General features: G+C 39.1%; 1 protein-coding gene across 1 annotated transcript in view; it reads right to left on the bottom strand.

Moving 5' to 3' along the window:
* Nucleotides 1–2,561: 2,561 nt before the first annotated feature.
* CTR9 (CTR9, Paf1/RNA polymerase II complex component) overlaps nucleotides 2,562–21,768 on the bottom strand; it is a 29,033-nt gene continuing 9,826 nt past the window's right edge. The window contains exons 7-25 of the mRNA XM_011947647.1: nucleotides 20,185–20,292; nucleotides 18,743–18,850; nucleotides 18,402–18,638; nucleotides 18,080–18,169; nucleotides 17,845–17,973; nucleotides 17,550–17,733; nucleotides 15,783–15,871; nucleotides 14,279–14,464; nucleotides 14,109–14,196; nucleotides 13,779–13,927; nucleotides 11,964–12,080; nucleotides 11,659–11,804; nucleotides 10,671–10,742; nucleotides 9,634–9,769; nucleotides 9,017–9,163; nucleotides 8,112–8,269; nucleotides 6,976–7,072; nucleotides 6,651–6,763; nucleotides 2,562–3,624 (exon numbers count right to left, since the gene is read on the bottom strand). Of these exons, the coding sequence (XP_011803037.1) occupies nucleotides 3,198–3,624; nucleotides 6,651–6,763; nucleotides 6,976–7,072; nucleotides 8,112–8,269; nucleotides 9,017–9,163; nucleotides 9,634–9,769; nucleotides 10,671–10,742; nucleotides 11,659–11,804; nucleotides 11,964–12,080; nucleotides 13,779–13,927; nucleotides 14,109–14,196; nucleotides 14,279–14,464; nucleotides 15,783–15,871; nucleotides 17,550–17,733; nucleotides 17,845–17,973; nucleotides 18,080–18,169; nucleotides 18,402–18,638; nucleotides 18,743–18,850; nucleotides 20,185–20,292 (2,781 nt within the window). The 3' untranslated portion in view covers nucleotides 2,562–3,197. The remainder of the gene's footprint in view (nucleotides 3,625–6,650; nucleotides 6,764–6,975; nucleotides 7,073–8,111; nucleotides 8,270–9,016; nucleotides 9,164–9,633; nucleotides 9,770–10,670; nucleotides 10,743–11,658; nucleotides 11,805–11,963; nucleotides 12,081–13,778; nucleotides 13,928–14,108; nucleotides 14,197–14,278; nucleotides 14,465–15,782; nucleotides 15,872–17,549; nucleotides 17,734–17,844; nucleotides 17,974–18,079; nucleotides 18,170–18,401; nucleotides 18,639–18,742; nucleotides 18,851–20,184; nucleotides 20,293–21,768) is intronic.

Below are 21,768 nucleotides of genomic sequence, written 5' to 3'. Positions count from 1 at the left end.
ATGTATTTTTTTAAAAATGAGACAGGGTGTCATTCTGTTGCCCAGGCTGGTCTTGAACTCCTGGCCTCAAGTAATCCTCCTACCTCGGCCTCCCGAAGTGCTAGGATTACCAGCACGAGCCACCACACCTGGCCCAAATAAATGTATTTCATAAGCAAAAATATATCTGTGTCTATAAGAAATTAGGCTTAAAATAGCAGAAAAGATTTTCAATTACTAGAAACACCTCAAGTGAATAATGCAGTTGAGGTAGAGACACTGTATTTAAAATTATTTGGGCTGGGTGCGGTGGCTCACATCTGTAACCCCGGCACTTTGGGAGGCTGAGCTGGACGGATCGCCTGAGGTCAGGAGTTCAAAACCAGCCTGGCCTGCATGGCGAAACCCTGTCTCTATTAAAAATACAGAAATTAGCTAGGCGTGGTGACCAGCGCCTGTAATCCCAGCTACTTGGGAGGCTGAGGCAGGAGAATCGCTTGAACCCAGTTAGGTGGAGGTTGCAGGGAGCCAAGCTCATACCACTGCACTCCAGCCTGGCATCAGAGCAAGACTCCGTCTCAAAAATAAATAAATAAATAAATAAATAAATAAGATAATTGAGAAAGCCTCCAGAATGTTAAAAGGATCATAAACAACCTATTTTATAGATACGGATACTGAGGCTGAGAAGTGAAGCATTTTGTCACATCAAGTGAGTGTCAAAGTCAAACTAGGAGCCAGGGCAGCCTTCCTATCACTAGGGGCTGATCCAAAGTGAGAATCTCTGCGTCTAGCTGCAGTCTGATTTGCTAGGGCCCAAATCGGAGGATGCACTGCAGTCTAGACGTATTTGATTTGCCTGTAGCACATACCCTTTCCTGGGCCCATAATGCCATTGCAGGAAGCGCTGCCACCAACCCATACTTCCTAACACACCCAAAAGACCAGAGCATCAGAAACTACCCCTGTGACAAAAGCTACACTGATCATAGGCTCCAAATTCCAGTTTGAGGAGATGATATTATTATCCTTTAAAAGGTCTTTCTTGCCTGTTTTGGCTAATTACACTCCCAGGGATGGAAATTGTTCATTAGTGGAACCAAAACAAGGGATACTTTAAAAGCTCCAGGAAAATCACATTTCCTGGAGATTCAAAATATTTTTCTCAAAGGGAACTAAGAAGAATTTTTTAAAGGATGACCTGTGAAAGAGTAACTGACCTAGTCCCCACTTAGGCTAAACGAGCCAAGCTTGATGAACAGTGCCAAATATTCAGAGCCAATTCAATCACATGCATAATTTTATTGGGAATTTATAGTGCGTTCATCATTTAACCTACCTTAACTCATCATCCTCACAACATTCCTGAGTTGGGTATATAGTCTTTTGCTATAATGGGATAGTCTGTTTAAAAAGACTGTTAAGTAATTCCAGTGGGGAAGGAGTTTAAAGCTTCGGATTCAGAATAATGTTTTTTCTTGTGTAAATTTCAACAAAATTTATTTTTTAATTAAATAGCTCTAATTGTGGTGCTTGGTCTAGTTCCAAATGAACATCAAAGACAATGCAAGTCTTATTCTCTAATTGTGACACTGAACTGAGGCTTTCAAGATTAACAGTGGAGAAATGGTTTGATTTACATGAGGCAGGTGGCCTATCTAGGGGAAGTAACTGGCCCAAAGTCACATGGCTGGTTAGTGTCATGAAGTGAGATTCCAGTCCTGGACTCCTGGGTTCCAGTATCTCTGCTCTCAGCTCTGTTACCCAGGCTGAGTGCAATGGTACAATCACGGTTCACTGTAACCTAGAACTCCTGGGCTCAAGCAGTCCTCTTGCCTCAGCCTCCCAAGTAGCTGGGACTATAGGTGCATACCACAGCACCTGGCTAATTTTTAAATTTTTCTGTAGAGATTGGGCCTTGCTAGGTTGCTCAGGGAGGGTCTCAAACTCCTGGCCTCAAGCAATCTTCCTGCCTCAGCCTCCCAAAATGGTGGGATTACAGGCACGAGCCACTGCACTAGGCCCATTATCTATGCTGCCTGCTCCTGCTGACACCAACTCCACTAAGAAATGGGAGACTGATCCTGAGGTACAGGCAGGAGCCCTGGCTCAGGCTGAGTCATCTCAGGACTCCTGTCCTTCAAGAAACCTTGTCTTCACTGCTTCCTCCAACCTCCTTTTTGCTCCCACAACCTGTGCAAACATCATTACCCTATTTCTCACGTCACACGGGCAATAAATTTATCTTTATTCAATTTCTGAAGACAAGAAGGGAACTTTATCTCTGCATTCTCACCTCAATGGCTAATATAGCACATTTAATAATACTTGTTGACTACAATAATTAAAGCTCTTACAAACTGCTACATAAAAATGTTACTCTTGTTAATTACTGAATTACTGAAAATAAAAATACATGCTGGTACCTTTGTTTTCTTGCACCTTTAAAATAAACACTCCACAAATCTGTAAGAATTATAGAAGTCTTGAGGCTTAATGTAGGATTTTTCAAATATTTGCATAATTTCTGCTAAACTGCCATGCACAAATATATCAAAACAAAAAAGACACAAAATTACCCATAAAAGTTGGTAAAAGAATTTATTACGTGGCTTAGGTAGGTTTTTGCATTCTACTAACAGAAAAGCATTTTCCACACCTTATTCAACCTAACAAATTATATATTTGTGATTTTATCTACATCGCTGCAGTATTACACTATTGAAAACCTTCCTTTCAAATGTACTTTGGTGCAATTATACAGTAGATATCTCTGCCTTCAGAAAATAAAACATTCTCAGTCTAAACTCAAAACGGAATAAAGACATCAATACCAAGTTTGTGCACCACTTGGTAAAAGATTGCAATAAAAATCAAGAGTATGCTGCTGAACATATAAAGAAGATGAGCCATCTGCCACAGTTTCAGTCAAACCTTTGTAGGAATGATTTAGCATCTGGGTTTATTTTTACTGCAGTTTTCACATATGATAGGTGGAATTGTACCACAAAGAATAGTCTCATTTGTACAAGAGACTCAAATATTGGACTCTAGCACAGGAAATATCTCTTGGGGCTTAGTAATATACAAACTGATAGAAAAGAAAATTGCCTGAAGAAAAATTTCACAATTGACTAAACATCTGAAACATTTTTATCACAGCTTTCATATATTAAAAAAGTTTCCTCCAGAGATGAAGCTTATTGATGAAATGAAACCTAGTCACTATCATCTGACCCATGTTCTGAGCCTCTATCTGAGGCCTCATTGTTGGATCCCTCTGGTTCCGATTCATTTCCAGAGCCTTGGCCAGAACCCTCATTATCAGATCCTCTCTCTGATTCGTGGTCTGATTCGGCACTTGGAGAAGCTGGGCGAGAGTCGTTCTCAGAAACTCCTGAGCGGCTTCTCCCTGACTGCACAGATTCATTGTCAGACTGCTCAGAACCGGAGGGCCTTCTCTTTCTGGATGGCTGGTCACTGTCTGAGTCCTGATCTGACCGCTGTCTTCGTGGCCTCCGGGGACTGCCGGCCTCGCTGCCAGACTTGTTCTGGTTCTCATCAGAATCACTCTCTGATGAGGCATGTTTCTTTCGCTGTTCGTCCTCGTCTGAGTCACTGTTGCTGTTGCTGTTCCTGGGATGTCTGGGAAAGATGATCATTGGTTAGAAGCTGAGGATTCTGGCTAACTGGGGCCTTGATGAGCAGAGAATGTACTTTTAAAACATAAGGGCATTTAATATTCTATTTCTTGACCCAAGTAGTGGTTACACAGGTATCATTTTGTGATACTTGTTTTGTGTACTATTCTGTAAATGTGATATATTTCACAATTCAAAAAGGTTTAAAAAGGAAAAAAAGATAAGGCACTTTAGCTATAAGTCAAAATATAAACCGGGATGGTGATTCACTGGGCACTTTTAATCAGAATGAAGCATTTCCCAATTTCATATATAAAATTATGAAAAGGAAGGGATACATTTGTTTATCTTTGTAAGCAAATTAACAGCAACAAAGGTGAAATCCAGGATCTCAACTGGCTTGAAGACTTTGAAGAATTAACCCTTTTCCAAAGGCAGAAAAGGGTTTCAAAGGATATTTCCCTGTCCTATTGCCATCGGTGCTAATAGGTACCTGAAGAGTGAGGTCATTATTCCTGTCCTAAGATTTGCTACTGCACTAGGTCTCCTCCACCATGACCAGACTTGCTCAAGATAGGGAACTGGGGCTAAAGGGGCCCTTTGGTTTATTTGCCTTTGCTCCCAAGCTCTCCCCTCTACTTCTCAGTTGATATGTGAAAGGAAAGGGGAAGTCACGCTTATGCTTAGAATGGTGGCAGCACCCTCAGAGTCTTGGTCTCCTGGAGGCTCTGAGGAAAGAACATTCCCTTAACCACTGTGACCGCTCCTTTGGAGCAGACACACTTCTCTGGCACCTTCCTTAGTTCTGGTTTTCACGACAGATATTCCAGTAAAGGAATACTGAATCCCAGAGTTTGGTCTAGGAATAGTGAGGGAGGTGAAATATATTACTCTCTTTCTGTATAAATATTAAAGACCTGTGGGTCTTCCCTGGGATCCAATTCACTCCATTCCATCTCGCCAAATAAGCAAACACACTTTATGATGGTCAGGACAAAGCTTAATTGATGCAAGTGGCTCAAACAAACTTGGCCTTGACTTCAGGTACAGATTTGGAAGCAGCTCAGCATCTCACAATGGACCTTTCTGCCAACACATTTAACAGTGCTCAGTCTTTGAAAACCATGTATTTCATTATACTGATCATGCACATCTCTAAACAGACCTGGATAACACCATGGGGACAAGGGCTAAACAGTGCTTTACAGAAAAACAATCCAGATGTGTCAGCCGGTGCCTTCAGAGAAAAAGGGAACTGCAAATCTTTTTTGTTTTTGTTTATTTTGTTTTTATAAAATTTCTGTAGTGATGGAGTCTCACTGTGTTGCCCAGGCTAGTCTCAAACTTCTGGCCTCAAGTGATCCTCCTGCCTCAGTCTCCCAAAGTGCTGGGATTATAGGCATGAGCCACCTCACCTGGCCAGAACTGCAAATCTGGTTCTTTATAGATTACCACCCTATGAGTCCAATCCCCACCAGAAGCCTTAGCCTCCTCAACATGCTAACCTCTGCCTCAGGAATCCCAATTCTTCTAAGACTCAACTCAAACACCCTTTCTTTTAGAAAAAAACATCTCTTACAACTCCTACCACCACCCAAACTCAAGACTAGGTATGGTTCCTGGAGAGCAATAATGCAAATTCACATGATAACGTTAATCCAACTATAATGTGGGGTTTTTTTTTTTGTTGTTGTTTTTGACAAGAGTCTCACTCTGTTGCCCAGACTGGAGTGCAGTGGTACCATCACATCACGGCTTGCTTCAACCTCTGCCTCCTGGTTTCAAGCGATTCTTGTCCCTCAACCTCCCTAGTAGCTGGGATTACAGGCATACACCATCATGCCTGGTTAACTTTTGTACTTTTAGTAGGGATGGGGTTTCGCCATGTTAGCCAGGCTGGTCTCAAACTCCTGGCCTCAGGTGATCCACCCACCTTGGCCTCTCAAAGTGCTGGGATTACAGGTGTGAGCCACTGCACCCAGTCTACAACATGGTTTTGGTTTATCTGTTCTTCGCCACTGCCTGAAGCAGAAATTCCTTGGAGAATTTCTGGGCCTATCTTTTCTCTCTGTCTTACCAGCACTTATTCTATCCCACACTGGATGTTCAAATGTCTGTTGAATGAATAAATGAAAACGATGGCTACAGAAGAACACAGTGTAGTACAGTATTAAGAGACCTGGTTGAGAAATCCAAATGGGGGACAACTTGAGCTTGAAGGGCAAGTTTAGGACAAATGATTTTATGCTTCACTGGGTGGGCCATGAACTAAAGAAGAGTCTTGCGGAAGGAGTCTAGGATAAGTCCTCCACAGAGCAGGTACTGTTGACTTACCACTGCACAACAGGGGAGGAAACAGTCAAGAAACAGACTATCTCTCAACACGGAGAAACCCTGTCTCTACTAAAAATACAAAATTAGCCGGGTGTGGTGGCGCATGCCTGTAAACCCAGCTACTCGGGAGGCTGAGGCAGGAGAATCACTTGGACCCAGGAGGTGGAGGTTGTGGTGAGCCAAGATCGTGCCATTGCACTCCAGCCTGGGCAATGAGAGCAAAATTCCATCTCAAAAATAAATAAATAAATAAACAAATAAATAAAAAGAAATAGCCTATCTCCATATGACCAGGACTTGGCCACCTGTAACACTTTCAGTGTGTCAACAGTAGGGCAGCAAAATGATACATTTTATTTAGAAGGATGTCATCTAGGAAATTTCAGCTAACATCCATGAAGAAATGAGATTTCAAAAAAGGTTTTCTTCTTTGAGAGAAAAGATGTAGTAGGACAAAATGACAAGTTAAACTTTCTTCCAGCTCTCAGATTCTAAGAAGCTGGGGAGAAGACATTTCGGCACAGCAACACTCCCAGTTATCTATTTCCTCCAATTTTCAAGTCTGTCCCCACCCCTCTTATTATTTGTAAATAAAAAGAAAGAAAAGTGTATTTTTCTAGTATAGACAGGTAGATTAGTCATCACTTTTGATTTATCTACATCACGAGAAGAATTTACAAAGAGAAAATATCCTACCCTTCGTCAGCAATTTTAAGTTTATCCTCATCCGAAGAGTCATCACTTGATGAAATTATGGCTTTGGATTTTATTTTTCCCTTCATTGATGGAGGCAGACGTTCTGGCTTGGGCTAAAGAATGGCAAACATAACAGATTTGTCAAGACGCTTACATTAGGCCATCTTGTTAAATTGGGTTTGCATTACAATGATACAATCAAACAGCCACTGATGAACTTTGAAAACGAGCATTTGTGCTTGAGAAAGCTGCAAGGAAAGAATGTATTCTAGTGCAATCTTTCATGTCTACCAGGGGACAGAAAAACACACTACTATAAACTTACAGCCTTTTTCTTCTCTGCTCTTGGTGGACGTCGTTTTTTCTGTTTGGGGCCATTTTCTGTTTCATCATCATCAGATCCTTCTTCTCCCTTCGGAAGTCTTAAATAGTGAACACCAAGAGAGTTTGTCAAGAGCCTACCTATAAAGTTGCAGACTACTTTGCCATTAAATTATTATTCATTCTGAATCCTCTTATATATGGGTGCTGTCCTCAATCATACTGTACACTCCTCAAGGGCAGAAGATATAACTTACTCTTGCTGCACGTGGCTCAGAAATCTGTAAAACGATGTATTTATGCAATGTCTGCTGATTAATTTAGTCACTGCTGAGGTCTCATTAATTTGCATTTGAATCTTGCACTTGGTGGAGTGATAGAGAACATGAGAAAAGACACAGGCTCCTGACTTCAACATCTTTCCCCTCCTCTTCCTTCTTTCCCAATTACTGATCCCAGGCCTGCTACTAATATCCTCACCACAGCTTCAATTTCACAAGTCTGTGTCTTAATGAATTATCAGGTTCTTTCCCAAATACAGTCGGCCAAAGGTTGGGAAGGGCAGTCTAGATAAGATAGCTGAATGGAGGTTCCTGGACAGGATAGCACAGTAAGAGAGGGACAAAGTAGCTTAGGAGGCACCTCCACATAAGAAATGGGTAGGGCATCCTTGATCTTAACAGCACAGAACACTGAGTGGTTTTACAGGTGCTTTCACACACATTCACATCTTATGCATTGAGCAAAAACCATGAGGTAGGCATTGCTGTTACCAACAACAGAGAGGAAACTGAAGCTTAGTGATTTTTCCAAGATTGCACATGCACAGTTAGTGTGGACACAATCCAGGTCTTATTTTAAATCACATGTTTTCCAATAAATATTTAGAGACACAAGAAAGGCAATTATGACTAACTTGTAGCTCTTAGAAGGAAAGCTGTGGAGATGTATGGAAATCCCAGGTACTCAGTGGATTTTGTACTGGGGTCTATCTTAGAATTAAAGTAGGAAGTGGGGGCACAAAAAGCTTTACTGTTTGGATCAAGTGTTCATAAATTCTAAACATCAAAAGATTCAGAAGGTAAAAGGTCTTTCACCACTTTTACGAGGTTACTTAAAACACATTAATGATGACATTACCTTCTCCTCTTTTTCTTCTTTCTCTCACCACCCTCCTCATCTTCACCTTCTTGTTCACTGCCACTACCCTTTCTTCTCTTCTTCTTTTTGGATATAGGTAGGTCATCATCAGTGTCATCATTGACAAATTCATCAAACTCTCCTCCCTTCTTAGAACGCTAAAATCCAAACAAGCCTACAGTCAGTTATTTCCTGGTTGGTGGAATGTGGTTAGAATGCTAAGGTACAGAAAGGGGCCATATCCTATCAGTCATTTGACAATGAAGGATTTTTTTTTTTTTTTTTTTGAGATGAAGTCTCATTCTTTTGCCCAGGTAGGAGTGCAGTGGGGCAATCTCGGCTCACTGCAACCTCTGCCTCTTGGGTTCAAGTGATTCTTGTGCCTCAGCCTCCCAAGTAGCTGGGACTACAGGCATGCATCACTATACCTGGCTAATTTCTGTACTTTTTAGTAGAGATATGGACCATGTTGGTCAAGCTGGTCTCAAACTCCTAACCTCAAGTGATCTGCCCACCTCGGCCTCCCAAAGTGCTAGGATTACAGGCATGAGTCACTGTGTCTGGCCCAAATGAAGGATCTTTTACTAAGTCACGTGGAAAAGGTCCTTGGCTAGGCCCATATTTTAAAGACTTCTAATTGAGGTGAAAGTCTCAACCAGTTAAAACTTTGCAAAAATCAACTATTTAAAAGACAACTACAAGGTAAAATATACTTAGCTAACCTTGGAATGCATTGCTAAATACTGGATACCATTGAAATCATTCTCTGTGTTGGAAGACTGTCTCTTAACAAAAGAGGAAGTCAAAACTAGTAAGTACAGAAGGAATTTAACCAATTATCCTCATTTCTCAAAGTCAAAAGACAGAGACTGAGGTCACTCGTGCTAACAGGAATTATATCTTACCCGTCCTCCACCACCACCTCTTTTCTTCTCTTTTGTTGCTTCAGTCTCACCAGTAAACATAAGAATATTTTTGGTCTTCTCCACATACTGGGCCCGCTGTTCCAAAAGTTTCTTCTGCTCTTCCTTTTCTCTGAGACGTTTCTCTTCCTATGAGGAAAAATGGTAGAAAAGAAACACCACTGAAAATTTTCTTATGATGAAAAATTAGGCTACCATCCTAAGTAGAGGACTTCTTTTTTTTTTTTTTTTTTGAGACGGAGTCTCACTCTGTTGCCTGGACTGGAGTACAGTGGTGCAATCTTGGCTCACAGCAACCTTGGCCTCCTAGGTTCAAGTGATTCTTCTGCCTCAGTTTCCCAAGTAGCTAGGATTACAGGTGTATGCCACCACTCCTGGCTAATTTTTGTATTTTTAGTAGAGACAGGGTTTCACCATGTTGGCCAGGCTAGTGTTGAACTCCTGACCTCAAGTGAGCTGCCCTCCACCCACCTCAGCTTCCCAAAGTGTTGTGATTAGAGGCGTCAGCCACCACACCTGGCAGAGAACTTTTTTTTTAAACATACAAAGTGTATGCACGCACACAATTAATTCCAGTATAACTGGAAAATACAAGATACCTGTTCTTTAAGAAGTTTCTGCCTTAACAGTTCCTTTTCTTGCTCTTGCTTGGCCCGCAACTCCCGCTCTTCTTCATCTTGTTTGCGTGCCCGGGCCACATGGTACTGGGCCTGGCTCAGTAAGTCAGAACACTGCCTAGAACATTCCAGGTTTAGAGAAACATGAATGCAACTACTATATTGAAAAACTCAGCACATCTATTTTCCTTACACAAATTAAAAAATCTGAAGCAGGACCATTAGCTGATCTATGTGAAGTCTTTTTTTCAAAAAAATGTTTTTTTCTTGTTTTTTTTTTGAGACGGAGTTTTGCTCTTGTTGCCCAGGCTAGAGTGCAATGGTGCTATCTTGGCTCACCGCAACCTCTGCCTCCCGGGTTCAAGCGATTCTCCTACCTCAGCCTCCTGAGTAGCTGGGAATACAGGTGTACACCACCACGCCTGGCTAATTTTGTATTTTTAGTAGAGACGGGGTTTCTCCATGTTGGTCACGCTGCCCTTCAACTCCTGACCTCAGGTGATCTGCCCACCTCGGCCTCCCAAAGTGCTGGGATTACAGGCGTGAGCCACTGCACCCAGTCAAAAATAATAATTTATTTTTTGCATTACACATCCCGCACTATACCAAAGTATGAAGTCTTAATTAGCAAAATTAACTTAGTTTATTATAAGCCAATACTGCCAACTATGTTAAGTTTCCAAACTATAAATATCCTCTGAAAGCACAGCTAAAAAGATTTCCAACATTATCTTTCCATATAACTCAGAGTCGTGAATTTTATCTTGACTAGGCTGACACAGTTGACATAAGTAAAATAGAAAAGTATTTCCCCCACAACTCAAGTACTTGTTCTAAGGCAATTTGCCCAGTTCCCTGAAAGGAAAAAATCCTGGTAAAGATTAGAAAGTCCCCAAGAGAAGTGTGAAAGACTGACCTGTGGAAGGTCAGGAACCTCTGTTCCCTACTGTGTCACTTTACCAGCCCACACAAACTTCACTGCCTCACCCAAAGTCACCTTCCATAAATAGTAACATTACCTGGCTTCTGTAGCAGCAAGGGCCAAATCAAATCTCATTTTATCTCCCACTTTACTCAAATAACTGAAGTATCTAGATGAAAAGAAAAAATACTTTACTTTAAAAAAAAAGAGATTGTAATGAAATAAAGCCCTTAAAAAAATCAATCTGTTCTACAAAATCTGAGAATAGGCTTGCATATTAACTGATTTACACAAATTTATGCCACTTATTACATTTAATAGACACGTTCATCAAGATGGTCTAAGTTATATTTAATATTATCAGTAAATTCACAAATAACCACAAATCAATTCAAGCAACGACTATTTATTAAACATGAAATTTACTGAATATGTCAGGATGGAGGTTAGGGGGCTCAGGCCATGGAAGCACTTATAATTTACCAGGCAAGGCAAGAATTGTTAAATAAGAATACAAATAAAGTTGGACAAAACCTGAAGAGATGACAGGTTTTAATTTCACCACACACTGAATCACCATATAAATACTATATGGTTAAATAAATTTTGAGCTGAACTGAATAAAACTATTAAGCATTATTTAAGAGGTAAAACCTGAATCCTAGTTCAATGAAAATCAACATCCCATTAAAAGACACATTGGTGTAAAATGGAAAACCAACGTTAAGTGTCTAAAAAATTTCACATGTGTAAAATGCTGGGTCACATTACTGTCAGATTAATGAAAAATCTATGGCAAGTTTGCAAAGCTAGCCAGCCAGTCCTACAGGTTGAGCTACAAGATCCAAATCTGGCAGGATCCTGACTATAGTTTGGCACCACCTGGTGGCATCAGCTGTCTGCTTTGGCTTAACTATTGCTGGAATGATTCCAATAGACCACCTTTAGAAGTAAGTGATTTTCAGCAGCTTGAGACAAACAGTTTTAAACAAATAAAGCATTTCAGACAAAATCGGGAGCGTTCAAGATGGTATGGTCATAGTCCAAACAAAGCATTTAATAGGCTGTTTCTACAAAATCTTTACCTATGTGCAAGCTCCAGTTCTTTCACAGCATTAAGTACTTCCTTCAGATTACTTTTTTCATCTTTCAGGACAGAGGTAGCTAATCTTTGTAGGACCAAGGCCACATTAAACATAAGAACTGTATCACTGGGTGCCACATGTCTAGCCTGTGAATAAAAAATAAATATTTCATATGGTCAAGTGACATGAAAAGGATTTTAGACAGCAGAGTATTATTAAGTAGTAGGTATGTGAACATGCATAACAAAGAATTACAAAATACAATGTAGCACAGAAATGGATGGGAATAATAGTCTCCTTTTTACCTTTAGCAAAGTCTGTTTGCATTCCTGTAACTTGCCACACTTGAAGAGGGCCCGTGCCAAATAGAGCACAACTTCAGTGTTTTGGTGCTTATAGAACTTTCTGAGGCAGTTTTCATACTACAAAAAAAGAAAAAAGTTAATTAAAACACAACAAAGAATACATGACATTTTCATTTTGTAGCAAAATGGCACTGCAATTTTAAAGCTCTGTAAAAAGGTATTTTACCCTTTGAATGGTTAATTTCAAAGAATAATTTGGGGAATGATTTTTGACATTCATCAGGATACATTTTGATAACATAAAAACCTGACCATTAGAAAAACTAGATGCTTGAAATGATTTCTTTCCATTTGAAATGTGGACCAACACTGAAAGAAGGGGTAAACAGATTGGAAAGTCTTTTTCATATTTTTAGCAATACTAATACAGGTATTAGAAGTCATATACCTGTGTCCTTTGGGTTTTACTGTCTATGCCTTTCTTAACAATTGGCAGAACATACCTACTGGCAATGAGCACAAGGAGTCTTACAGTTCTGATTGTTAACTTCTTGGTAAAACCAATACAATACTAGTGTTAACTGTGACATGAACATTGCACTTTTTGACCACGGAATACCTCTTGTCATACATAAGTAAGACCATTTTCATGAAAAATGGTTAAGACAGGTTTTTCCTGAATATCCCTAGTAATTTGCATTTATAAAAGGCAACATTATTATTCAGGAGATCAGGAAGGCCAACCTCACAAAACACAGCCTCTGAAGCTACCATATACAATCTGGGTTCTGTGAGTTTCTGTGATTATCGACTTTCCAATACTCTGAATACTGATAATAACCCACCCATTTTAGAAAAAGGTAAACCACTTCTCAGAGCCTGGATTGCTCTTTTCTTCTACTTTTTGTAAGCTTTTCCTTTCTGACCATAATATATCCCAGAGAGCCGAAGATCCTTTTTACTTCTTAATGTTATGGATGCTGAGTATGACTTTTATTTCAAACTCAAGCACTCAACAAATGTAAGCATAAAAAAAATCCTACAGTCATTAAATCTTATCCCTGTTTTCTTTTTCCTTTTTTTTCCCCGAGACAGAGTCTTGCTTTGTTACCCAGGCTGGAGTGCAGTGGTGCGATCTCGGCTTACTGCAACCTCCGCCTCCCTGGTTCAAGCAATTCTCCTGCTTCAGTCTCCCCAGTAGCTGGGATTACAGGCACGTGCTACCATGCCCAGCTAATTTTTGTATTTTTAGTAGACAGGGTTTCACCAAGTTGGCCAGGCTGGTCTTGAACTCCTGACCTCATCATCCATCCGCCTCGACCACCTCGACCTCCCAAAGTGCTGGGATTACAGGTGTAAGCCACCATGCCTGGCCTGTTTTCTTTTGAATAAGTCATTTAACCTTTCTGAAACTCACAGTTCAGTTTCAGAAACTGAATATACAAATGAATATTAAATCCTACTACTTACTGGGTATTACTAATATGCTAGGCATGCTAGTGCCAAGTAGTTTTCATACTGGATCCTCACACAATTCTATGAAGTTAGGGTACAATTATCTCCATTTTATAGATAGGAAAACTGGCTCAGAAGGGATGTCCCTTGCCTGAGGCATGTAATTAATGGTGGAACCAGGACTCCCATCTCTGTCTGGATACCAAAGCCTGGCCTTAGCATTATATAATTATAAATCTCTAAATAGACACAATATCACAAGAGATAGCATGCAGTTCCATGACAGGGCCAGAATGGCTAAGAAAATATCTGCTCAACAATGAACAAGATATAAAAATATTTTGAAAGAGAAGCTATTACCATCTGAACGGCGCTGATGTACTGCTTTTGCTCCACATAGATGTGTGCTAAGTTCAACCACACATCACTAATATCTGCTGTTGCCTCTCTTACTTGGGCAAATACATCACGAGCTTCACGAAAATATCCTTTGTGGGCCAAAACAGCTCCTAAAGATATAAAAAGGTTCACGCTTAAGAATTTTCTAATTGGAGCCAGAAAAACAACTAAAAATTATATTTTAAAACAACTACATTGATCACATTTTAAGAAAAATTCTGATTTACAAACATTCCTCTGAAAGTATTCATTTAAAACAAATTGTTACAGGTACTCAAGTTTTATAATTACCTATGCCATTGGCAGCATACAGATTCTTTGCATCATTTCTGAGTACTTGTTTGTAGATGGCCAGAGCACGATCTTGATGACGCTTTTCCTATAGAAACAAGCACTCTTAAAAAAGAGTCAAACAAGAAAGTAGAGTATCAGTTTTGTTTAAAAGGACAAAAAGAGATTACCTTTTCTCGATCTCGGGTGGGCTGATGTAAAGTTTGGAGCCACACGTTGCCAAGAGCTAGCATAGAATAGGTGTCACTCTGTGTGGATGGCTGTTTTAATATCCTCTCAAACTTCTTCTGTCCAGGACCCCATTCTTGTTTTGCCAAATGAAGATTGCCAATCAAAGACCAAGCATCTGGATGATCCTGAAACATACATATATGAAGAAGGAAAATCTGCAGTTTAGTTTGAGAGAGATCAATCATCTTCCCACAACAGCTGATTACTGAAGAGGTTTACAAGCTATATTATGACAGTGGTTTTCTTTCTTTTGTTTCTTTTTTTTTTTTTGCATGGCAATCCAAATTTATTGAACTACTGATGCTAAGTTATACAAAATTACACCACTTTAATTAAGGCTTTCAGTTTGCATTTGGCCACCTCAAAGTAGTTGTAACTTTAGGTTGGTCAATTTAAATACTGTGGCTCCCCGTTGGATAGACACACAATCTTTACATCCAAACGTTAATGCATACAAAGCAACAAGGCATTGTTAAATAAAACAGCAATACTTACTGCAAATTAGGCCTTGTGACCAATTACATAAGATTAAAATTACTTCCCCACATTCACATCCATAGTACTCGTCCACCACTTAAAATCTCAACCAAAACGTTACACATGTGAAACCATCACTAACAGGCAAAAACACTAAACCTGTATATTTGGTATTGCAAATACACTTATGCATGAGCAAGCAAGGGATTCACAATGAGAATCTACAGCTGCAGAAGCCTGAAAATGATTTACAAAAATTGTTAAATCATTAAAAAATTGTTTGAAAATACACACTTCTTGTTGTAGACCCCCACATAACAGTGGTTTTCAAACTGAGAGTTGATACCCATTAGTGAGTTGTAAAATCAATTTAGTTAGTATTTAGTTATCTACATAGCAAATGCAACAGAATGGAATAAAGTAAAAATATCAGTGTGTCGTCCATTGGCAAAAGCAAATAATGATTTGTGAAACTTTCATTTCAGTTGTTTGTCTACATATACATTTGTGTGTACTAGGCTATGATGTGAAATCTATTTCTTTTTGTGGGCCCTCAAAACGTTTAGATGACCTCTATGGTTCCATCCAAAATCCTAAGATACTATGATTCTATAAAGTTCTCTCATATGGTACTAACTAAACTGAAAGTGAAGTAAACTAGAGTAAACACAGGAGCCAGGTCACATTTGTTGAAGTGGAGTGAAGGGACAGGATGGGGGAAGGGAATAAGGAACAAGGAAGACAATAGGAAAGATTTATATAAAAAACATGGTCCCTATTTATAACATGATTAATAATGCAACCTAATACATTCTTTAGTATCTAATGAGTGAATGAAAACAAAACAAAACAAAACAAAAAGATGACAAAACCAGGAAGATGTAGCCATTAAAAGGAAAAACTGACTTATGGGGAAGGAAAAGTGAAAATAATTACTTCTCAAACCTAAGAGTTAATATTACCAACCTGATTAATCTGAAGAGCTTCCTTAAACCAATCTGAAGCCTCATAAAAGTTTCCTTTGTCTCTAGCCATGGCTCCTAGGCGCAAATAGCCTGAAAACATATTTAAAAGTTTTTATATCCCAAATATTAGCTATAAAATATCATAATTTTAAAGTCGTACTTTTGAAACAAATTTTTTTCATTAATACAGCCATACAAGAAACATAAAAGTCCCAAAGGTCAATAATCAATCATCAATCCAACAAGTTAAAGAATAATTTTGTCACCAACTAGACTTACTGTCTGAAATCTAAGACTCACCTCTGCCACTCCACTCCCAATTCTAGTTCCCTGGTCTAAGTCCTTATCTCAAGCTAAGTTATTTAAAAAGCTTGGAACTGGCCCATTTCTAATTTCCCTCCAATGCACACCATTGTCAGTTACCTTTTTTAAAAAAAGCTGCTTGTAATATGGCAAAATAGTGAAAGTCTGATTAATAGGTATTACTACTTAGAAGACCTGGGCTCTAACTGGGGTTCTTCCATTAAATAACAGTGAAGTGCTACACAAATGTAAGTTGTTGTTTTCTCTAGGAAATGTCACTTCTCTCAAGATACCAATAATGGTTCACTACTGCCTATCAAATCAATTCATATTCAGTCTGGCATTCAACTGAAATCTTGCTTATTTTAAATCACTTTTGCATCCATAACAGCATGACAGGCACTAAGTTAATAGCTCCTGATATGCCGGGCACGGTGGCTCACGCCTGTATTCCCAGCACTTTGGGAGGCCTTGGTGGACAGATCACCTGAGGTCAGGAGTTCGAGACCACTCTGACCAATGTGGCAAAACCCCATCTCTACTAAAAATACAAAAATTAGTCAGGCATGGTGGTGGGCCCCTGTAATCCCAATTACTCGGGAGGCTGAGGCAGGAGAATCGCACCAACCCGGGAGGCAGAGATTGCAGTAAGCCGAGACTGTGACATTGCACTCCAGCCTGGGTGACAGAGCAAGACTCCATCTCACACACACACACATACACACACACACACACACACACACACACACAAAGCTCCTGATTTACTAGAGTCAAAACATCATGCTTTAGGTTCTTTTTAAAGAAAGTACAAAAACAAAAACAAAACCCTCATACACACAAATAAAATTAAGTACCCTATGTAAATTATTATTATTTAAAATATAAAGATAGGATCTCGCTATTGGGGTTGCTTAGGTTGGTCTCGAACTCCTGGACTCAAGCGATCCCCCTGCCTTGGCCTCCCAAAGTGCTGGGATTCCAGGCATGAGCCACTATGCCAGGCCTAAATTATTTTTTAATTAAAAGCTTTCCATATTTTACAATGTATAGGTTGCAAAACTCAAATTAGGACATTTTAGTAATAATTATTTCAAGGAAAAGCACTTCTCTTTCTCTATAAACATTGCAAAAATGTTCATATGAAATCAAAACAGGATGTTTCAAAGGTAAATGCATTATCAAATATGCCAAAGAGTTGCTAAAAGCCTAACAAAGGTAGTTGACCCACTGAAGATAGTGTAGTCATTGAAATATGGTCCAGTTGGTTTTAGTCGCTTATTTATAGCACAAATGTAAGTAAAGCTGCACCTTTGTTTTAAGGCCACAAATCTGCCCTGGAGAAATGGGGACATCAGAACCTTAAAAATTTCTGACTATCAAATCTAAATTTTTTTTCAGGCTAAATTTTTGCTGCTTTTGTGGGAATGAAGGGATTTCATTACATAAAGAAGTTTAAAATTCTTACAGTCAACATAATTAGGATGTTCGCGTAAGATGTTTTTATACAGTTTTTCTGCTTCATGGAATTCACACATTGCCTCATATAGCCTGGCAAGGTTGTATGATGTGGTCACGGAAATGGCGTTATAGTAATGCTCATCATGTTCCGCTTCTGCTTTTGCACGGTCCAATGATGCCAAAAAGTATTTCTATGAGAAAGAAAAATCACACTGTTAAAAGACTTAGTTTATACACTTTTTAAAAAGCCGTGCATTCAACTTGATTCAGTATAAAAGAAGGAAATATTTCTATTTTCCTACCTTAGCCTCCCCTAGGTTTCCAAGTCTAAAATGGAGGGCACCCACATTATTGAGAATCTCTGGGGGGACATCGGCCTGCACTTTCTCCTGCAGGATTCGTGTTGCTGTTCCATAGGCTGAAAGGGCACCCTGTATATTCATGATTGACAGAAAAAGGTATAAGTGGAAGAGAAACACTACACCAGGCTTACAAAAAACACATCATATGGGAGATTAAAAAGCATTACTCAAACACCTGTATATCAGTCTGTTCCAAGATTTGTGCCAATTCAATCCAAGCTTCCACATCATCGGGATACTGTTCTGTGACCTTCTTCAAATGGCCCTGGGATAAAAGAGATTGTTAAGCTGAAGTATTCCACGAATAGGTTGTCAAAATTAAAAGTGGGGGCTATTTAAGTTTGTTTAATAAGTCCATTGTTTGTTATCTAAACTGGAACAAGCTCAGCTAACAAAACTGTTTATATCATATTTCTACTAGCAATAACAGGAAATGAGAAATGGAAGTTTTGGGATAACTAACAGTAAACAGCTAAGACTTTAAAAAAAAGACGTACCTTGGCAATATCTCGTTTTTCTTGATCTTCTGAGGCAGCATACAGAGAGCCAAGAATTTTCATAGTTTCATAATTATTAGGATAAGCTTTCAAAACCTTCTCAAAGCATTGAGATGCATTTTCTTTGTCACCTCGATAAATATACATTTGTCCCAAACCAAAAAACGGGAGCACAAAAGAGGAAGAGGCAAACTGTGTGGCTTGATAATAGTACTGAAAAGCTTGGTCATAATCTTCCTAAAGAATGAAAATAAAACAAGACCAATATGAACAAAAGTATTGGAAAGACTTAAAACATCGTAAGTAAAAAGATTAGACATTTAGAGAAGTTAAAAAATTACCTGAACATGGAATGATCTAGCTAGCTGATAGCAGCTCTCTGCTTGCATAGCTTCCACTTCTGTATTATGGAATGCATGGAGGGCCAGATGCTGGACTTTACTATAATCCTGAACGAAGATCAGAAAGTCAACTGAGTGAACTCAATTGCATAGCTGTTTTATCTTAGACTAACATTTCATTTACCTGTAAGATACATTTCCATCTTCTCCATAAATAATTGCCTTTCAGTGCTATAACAGTTATAGCCTAATCAATAATTCACTATGAAAGGGTAGTATGTTTCTACAGCCAGAGAATAAAGCACTGTGGTTAGTCTAAGGTCACAAAGCTATTAACCACAGTGCTTTACTCTCTCTGGCTGTAGAAACATACGCTCCTTTCATAGTGAATTATTGACTTTAGACTATTAACTCTTCCTCAATCTACCCATCCACAAAATGGGAATAAGATTACCTACATCATAGAATTACTGGGAAGATTACATAAGTAAATTCATAAAATGCACTTTTTTTTTTTTTGAGACAGGGTCTCACTCTGTCGCATAGGCTGTAGTGCAATGGTGCCACCATGGCTCACTGCAGCCACGACCTCCCAGGCTCAAGTGATCCTCCCACCTCAGCCTTCTGAGTAACTGAGACTACAGGTATGTGCCACCATGTCCAGCTAATTTTTAAAATTTTTTGTGGAGATGAGGGCTCACTATGTTGCCAGTGCTGGTCTTGAAATCCTGGGCTCAAGCAATCCTCCCACGTCAGCCTCTCAAAGTGCTGGGATTACAGGCGTGAGCCACTAATCTCAGTAGATTTAGTATTTTAAGAAATCTAAAATACCACTGCTTCTACAGAATTAGTGGCAACTTAAAAAATACAACATGATCAACATGCAAAATAAACAAAAACGTCAGTGACTCCTTGTTCCCTACACAGTATGTCCAAATTCTGATATTACACAAATGCTCCACTATCTGAATCCAAAGCACTGCCTACCATAAAAATATTATATACTATTTCATATATTTGTGTGTCTTTCCTTTTTCAACTCTCTAGTGACCTCTTCCTAAAAACCTAGTTCAAAAGCTCTGCAGCCTTGGTGAAAATTCACCTTAGCCACCTGACCACTTCCTCATTTCTCACTTACATTTGTTTAGATGGCTGCTTTTTCTATGAAACTGAACTCCTTGAGTACAGAAACCATGTTTTACTCATCTCCGCATCACCACCACAGTGTTGGGTACAGTACATAGGGGTCAATAAATATTAAGCAAATAAATGAATAAACAAACGTATGTACCCCCACGTAACTAATACAACAAACTCTATAATTTGGAGGGGGGGGGAAAATCCGACATTTTCAAATTTCTTTCCAAGTTTAAAAAAGAAATAAAATATCGATTGCAGTATAGAAAAACAAAAATCAGAATTTAAAAATAAATGATTTCTACCTTTTTGAAGAAAAAGTGATTTGCCAAGTGGTTCAATACCATAGGGTTGCTAGGATCAATAGTATAGGCTCTGGAAAGAAGCTGGACGCCATTTTTAATGGAATCAGCCTAAAAGAAAACATTGCAACAAGGTGGAGTGAAAACAATACTAAATTAGCACTTTTCAAAGTTTTCTTCAGTTACAAGAAATAAGGTTATAAACCCTAAGATCAGACACTAAAACGGATTAGAAGCCTCTTATGATTTTTAAATATCTGTATTGCATTTGTAATTAAATCTCCCTTTTAATCCTTAATTTTTTTGTGTGTCACTTTTTTTTCCCTCTTTTTATTTTCTTGTTCAGTTCTTGCTTGAGACTTACCTACTTTATTAGTCCCTGCCCCTACTTCTCCCACAAAAAAGCCACCTTTGTTTTTATTTATTTATATTCATTTTTATTTTTTTTCAGACAGGATCTCATGTGTTGCCCAGGATGGAGTGCATTGGCACGAACACAGCTCACCGCAGCCTTGACCTCCTGGGCTCAAACAACCCTCCCGCTTTGATCTCCCAAAGTGTTGGGATTATAGGTGATAGCCACCATGCCTGGCCTTTACCACCTTTGGTTTTATTGATCCGAGTTGTTTTCTTCATGTGACTGACACTGGTGGATTACCCAACAGCCATTTTATCACTTATCCTAACAGAATCCAGATTTTGTAGCCTGTGAAAATCTTTTGAATTTAGGAAGGAAAGTTCCCTTCCCTTCTTCCCCAGGCCTGGGAGATGAATCATGACTGACCTACACCAGTCCAGATAATCTATTCCTCTGGCCTAAGGTAGTGGTTCTCAACTGAGGATGAAGTCATGGTTGGTTATCACAACCGGAGGAATGCTACCGGCATTTAGTGGGTAGAGGCCAGGGATGCTGTTAAAATAAACATCCTACAATGGAAGGGACAGTTCCCCACAACAAAGAATTATCCAGCCCAAAATGTCAATAGTACTGAGGCTGAGAAACCTGGGCATCCCTGTTTTGGACAATTATACATAAAGGGAAGCATGATGGAGAGCTTCCTTCTCAGTACAAGACAGGGCTTCTCTCAGAGAAAGCCTTTTTATCCTTTCCCTTTCCTCCCTCTTTATAAGATCAATGTAATAATGAGAAGCTGGAGATGCTGCAGCCATCTTGTGACTATGAGGTGACAGACATGATGAAGAAAGGCTGCACATTAAGGAAGGGAGGACAGAATTATATAAAATCATAGGTTTGATGACAAGGAGCTATCAAATTTGAGACCTTTGACAACTGGTTTAGTAAACAGTAAAAGCTCTTATGTTTAAAGCACTGAGATGTGTTTTTTGTTACTTGCAGTGGAAGCATTCCAAACTGATATACAAGTCTACAACCCCTTATCTGAGATTCTGAAATCTAAATGCTCTAAAAAACAAGTTTTTTTTTTTTTTTTTTTTTTTTTTTTTTTTTTGGTAATCTTGCGCCAGACTCGAGTGGTGGCAATACTACCTGAATTATAACACTATCCTACTAGTGTGAACAGTCTATCATTTTGCCACACAAATATAAGTTTGCTTTTGGGGTAGTGC

This window comes from Colobus angolensis, unplaced genomic scaffold (genome assembly GCF_000951035.1).
Source record: "Colobus angolensis palliatus isolate OR3802 unplaced genomic scaffold, Cang.pa_1.0 Scaffold269, whole genome shotgun sequence".
NCBI lineage: Eukaryota > Metazoa > Chordata > Mammalia > Primates > Cercopithecidae > Colobus > Colobus angolensis.
This window is presented reverse-complemented; position numbering and strand designations above follow the sequence as displayed.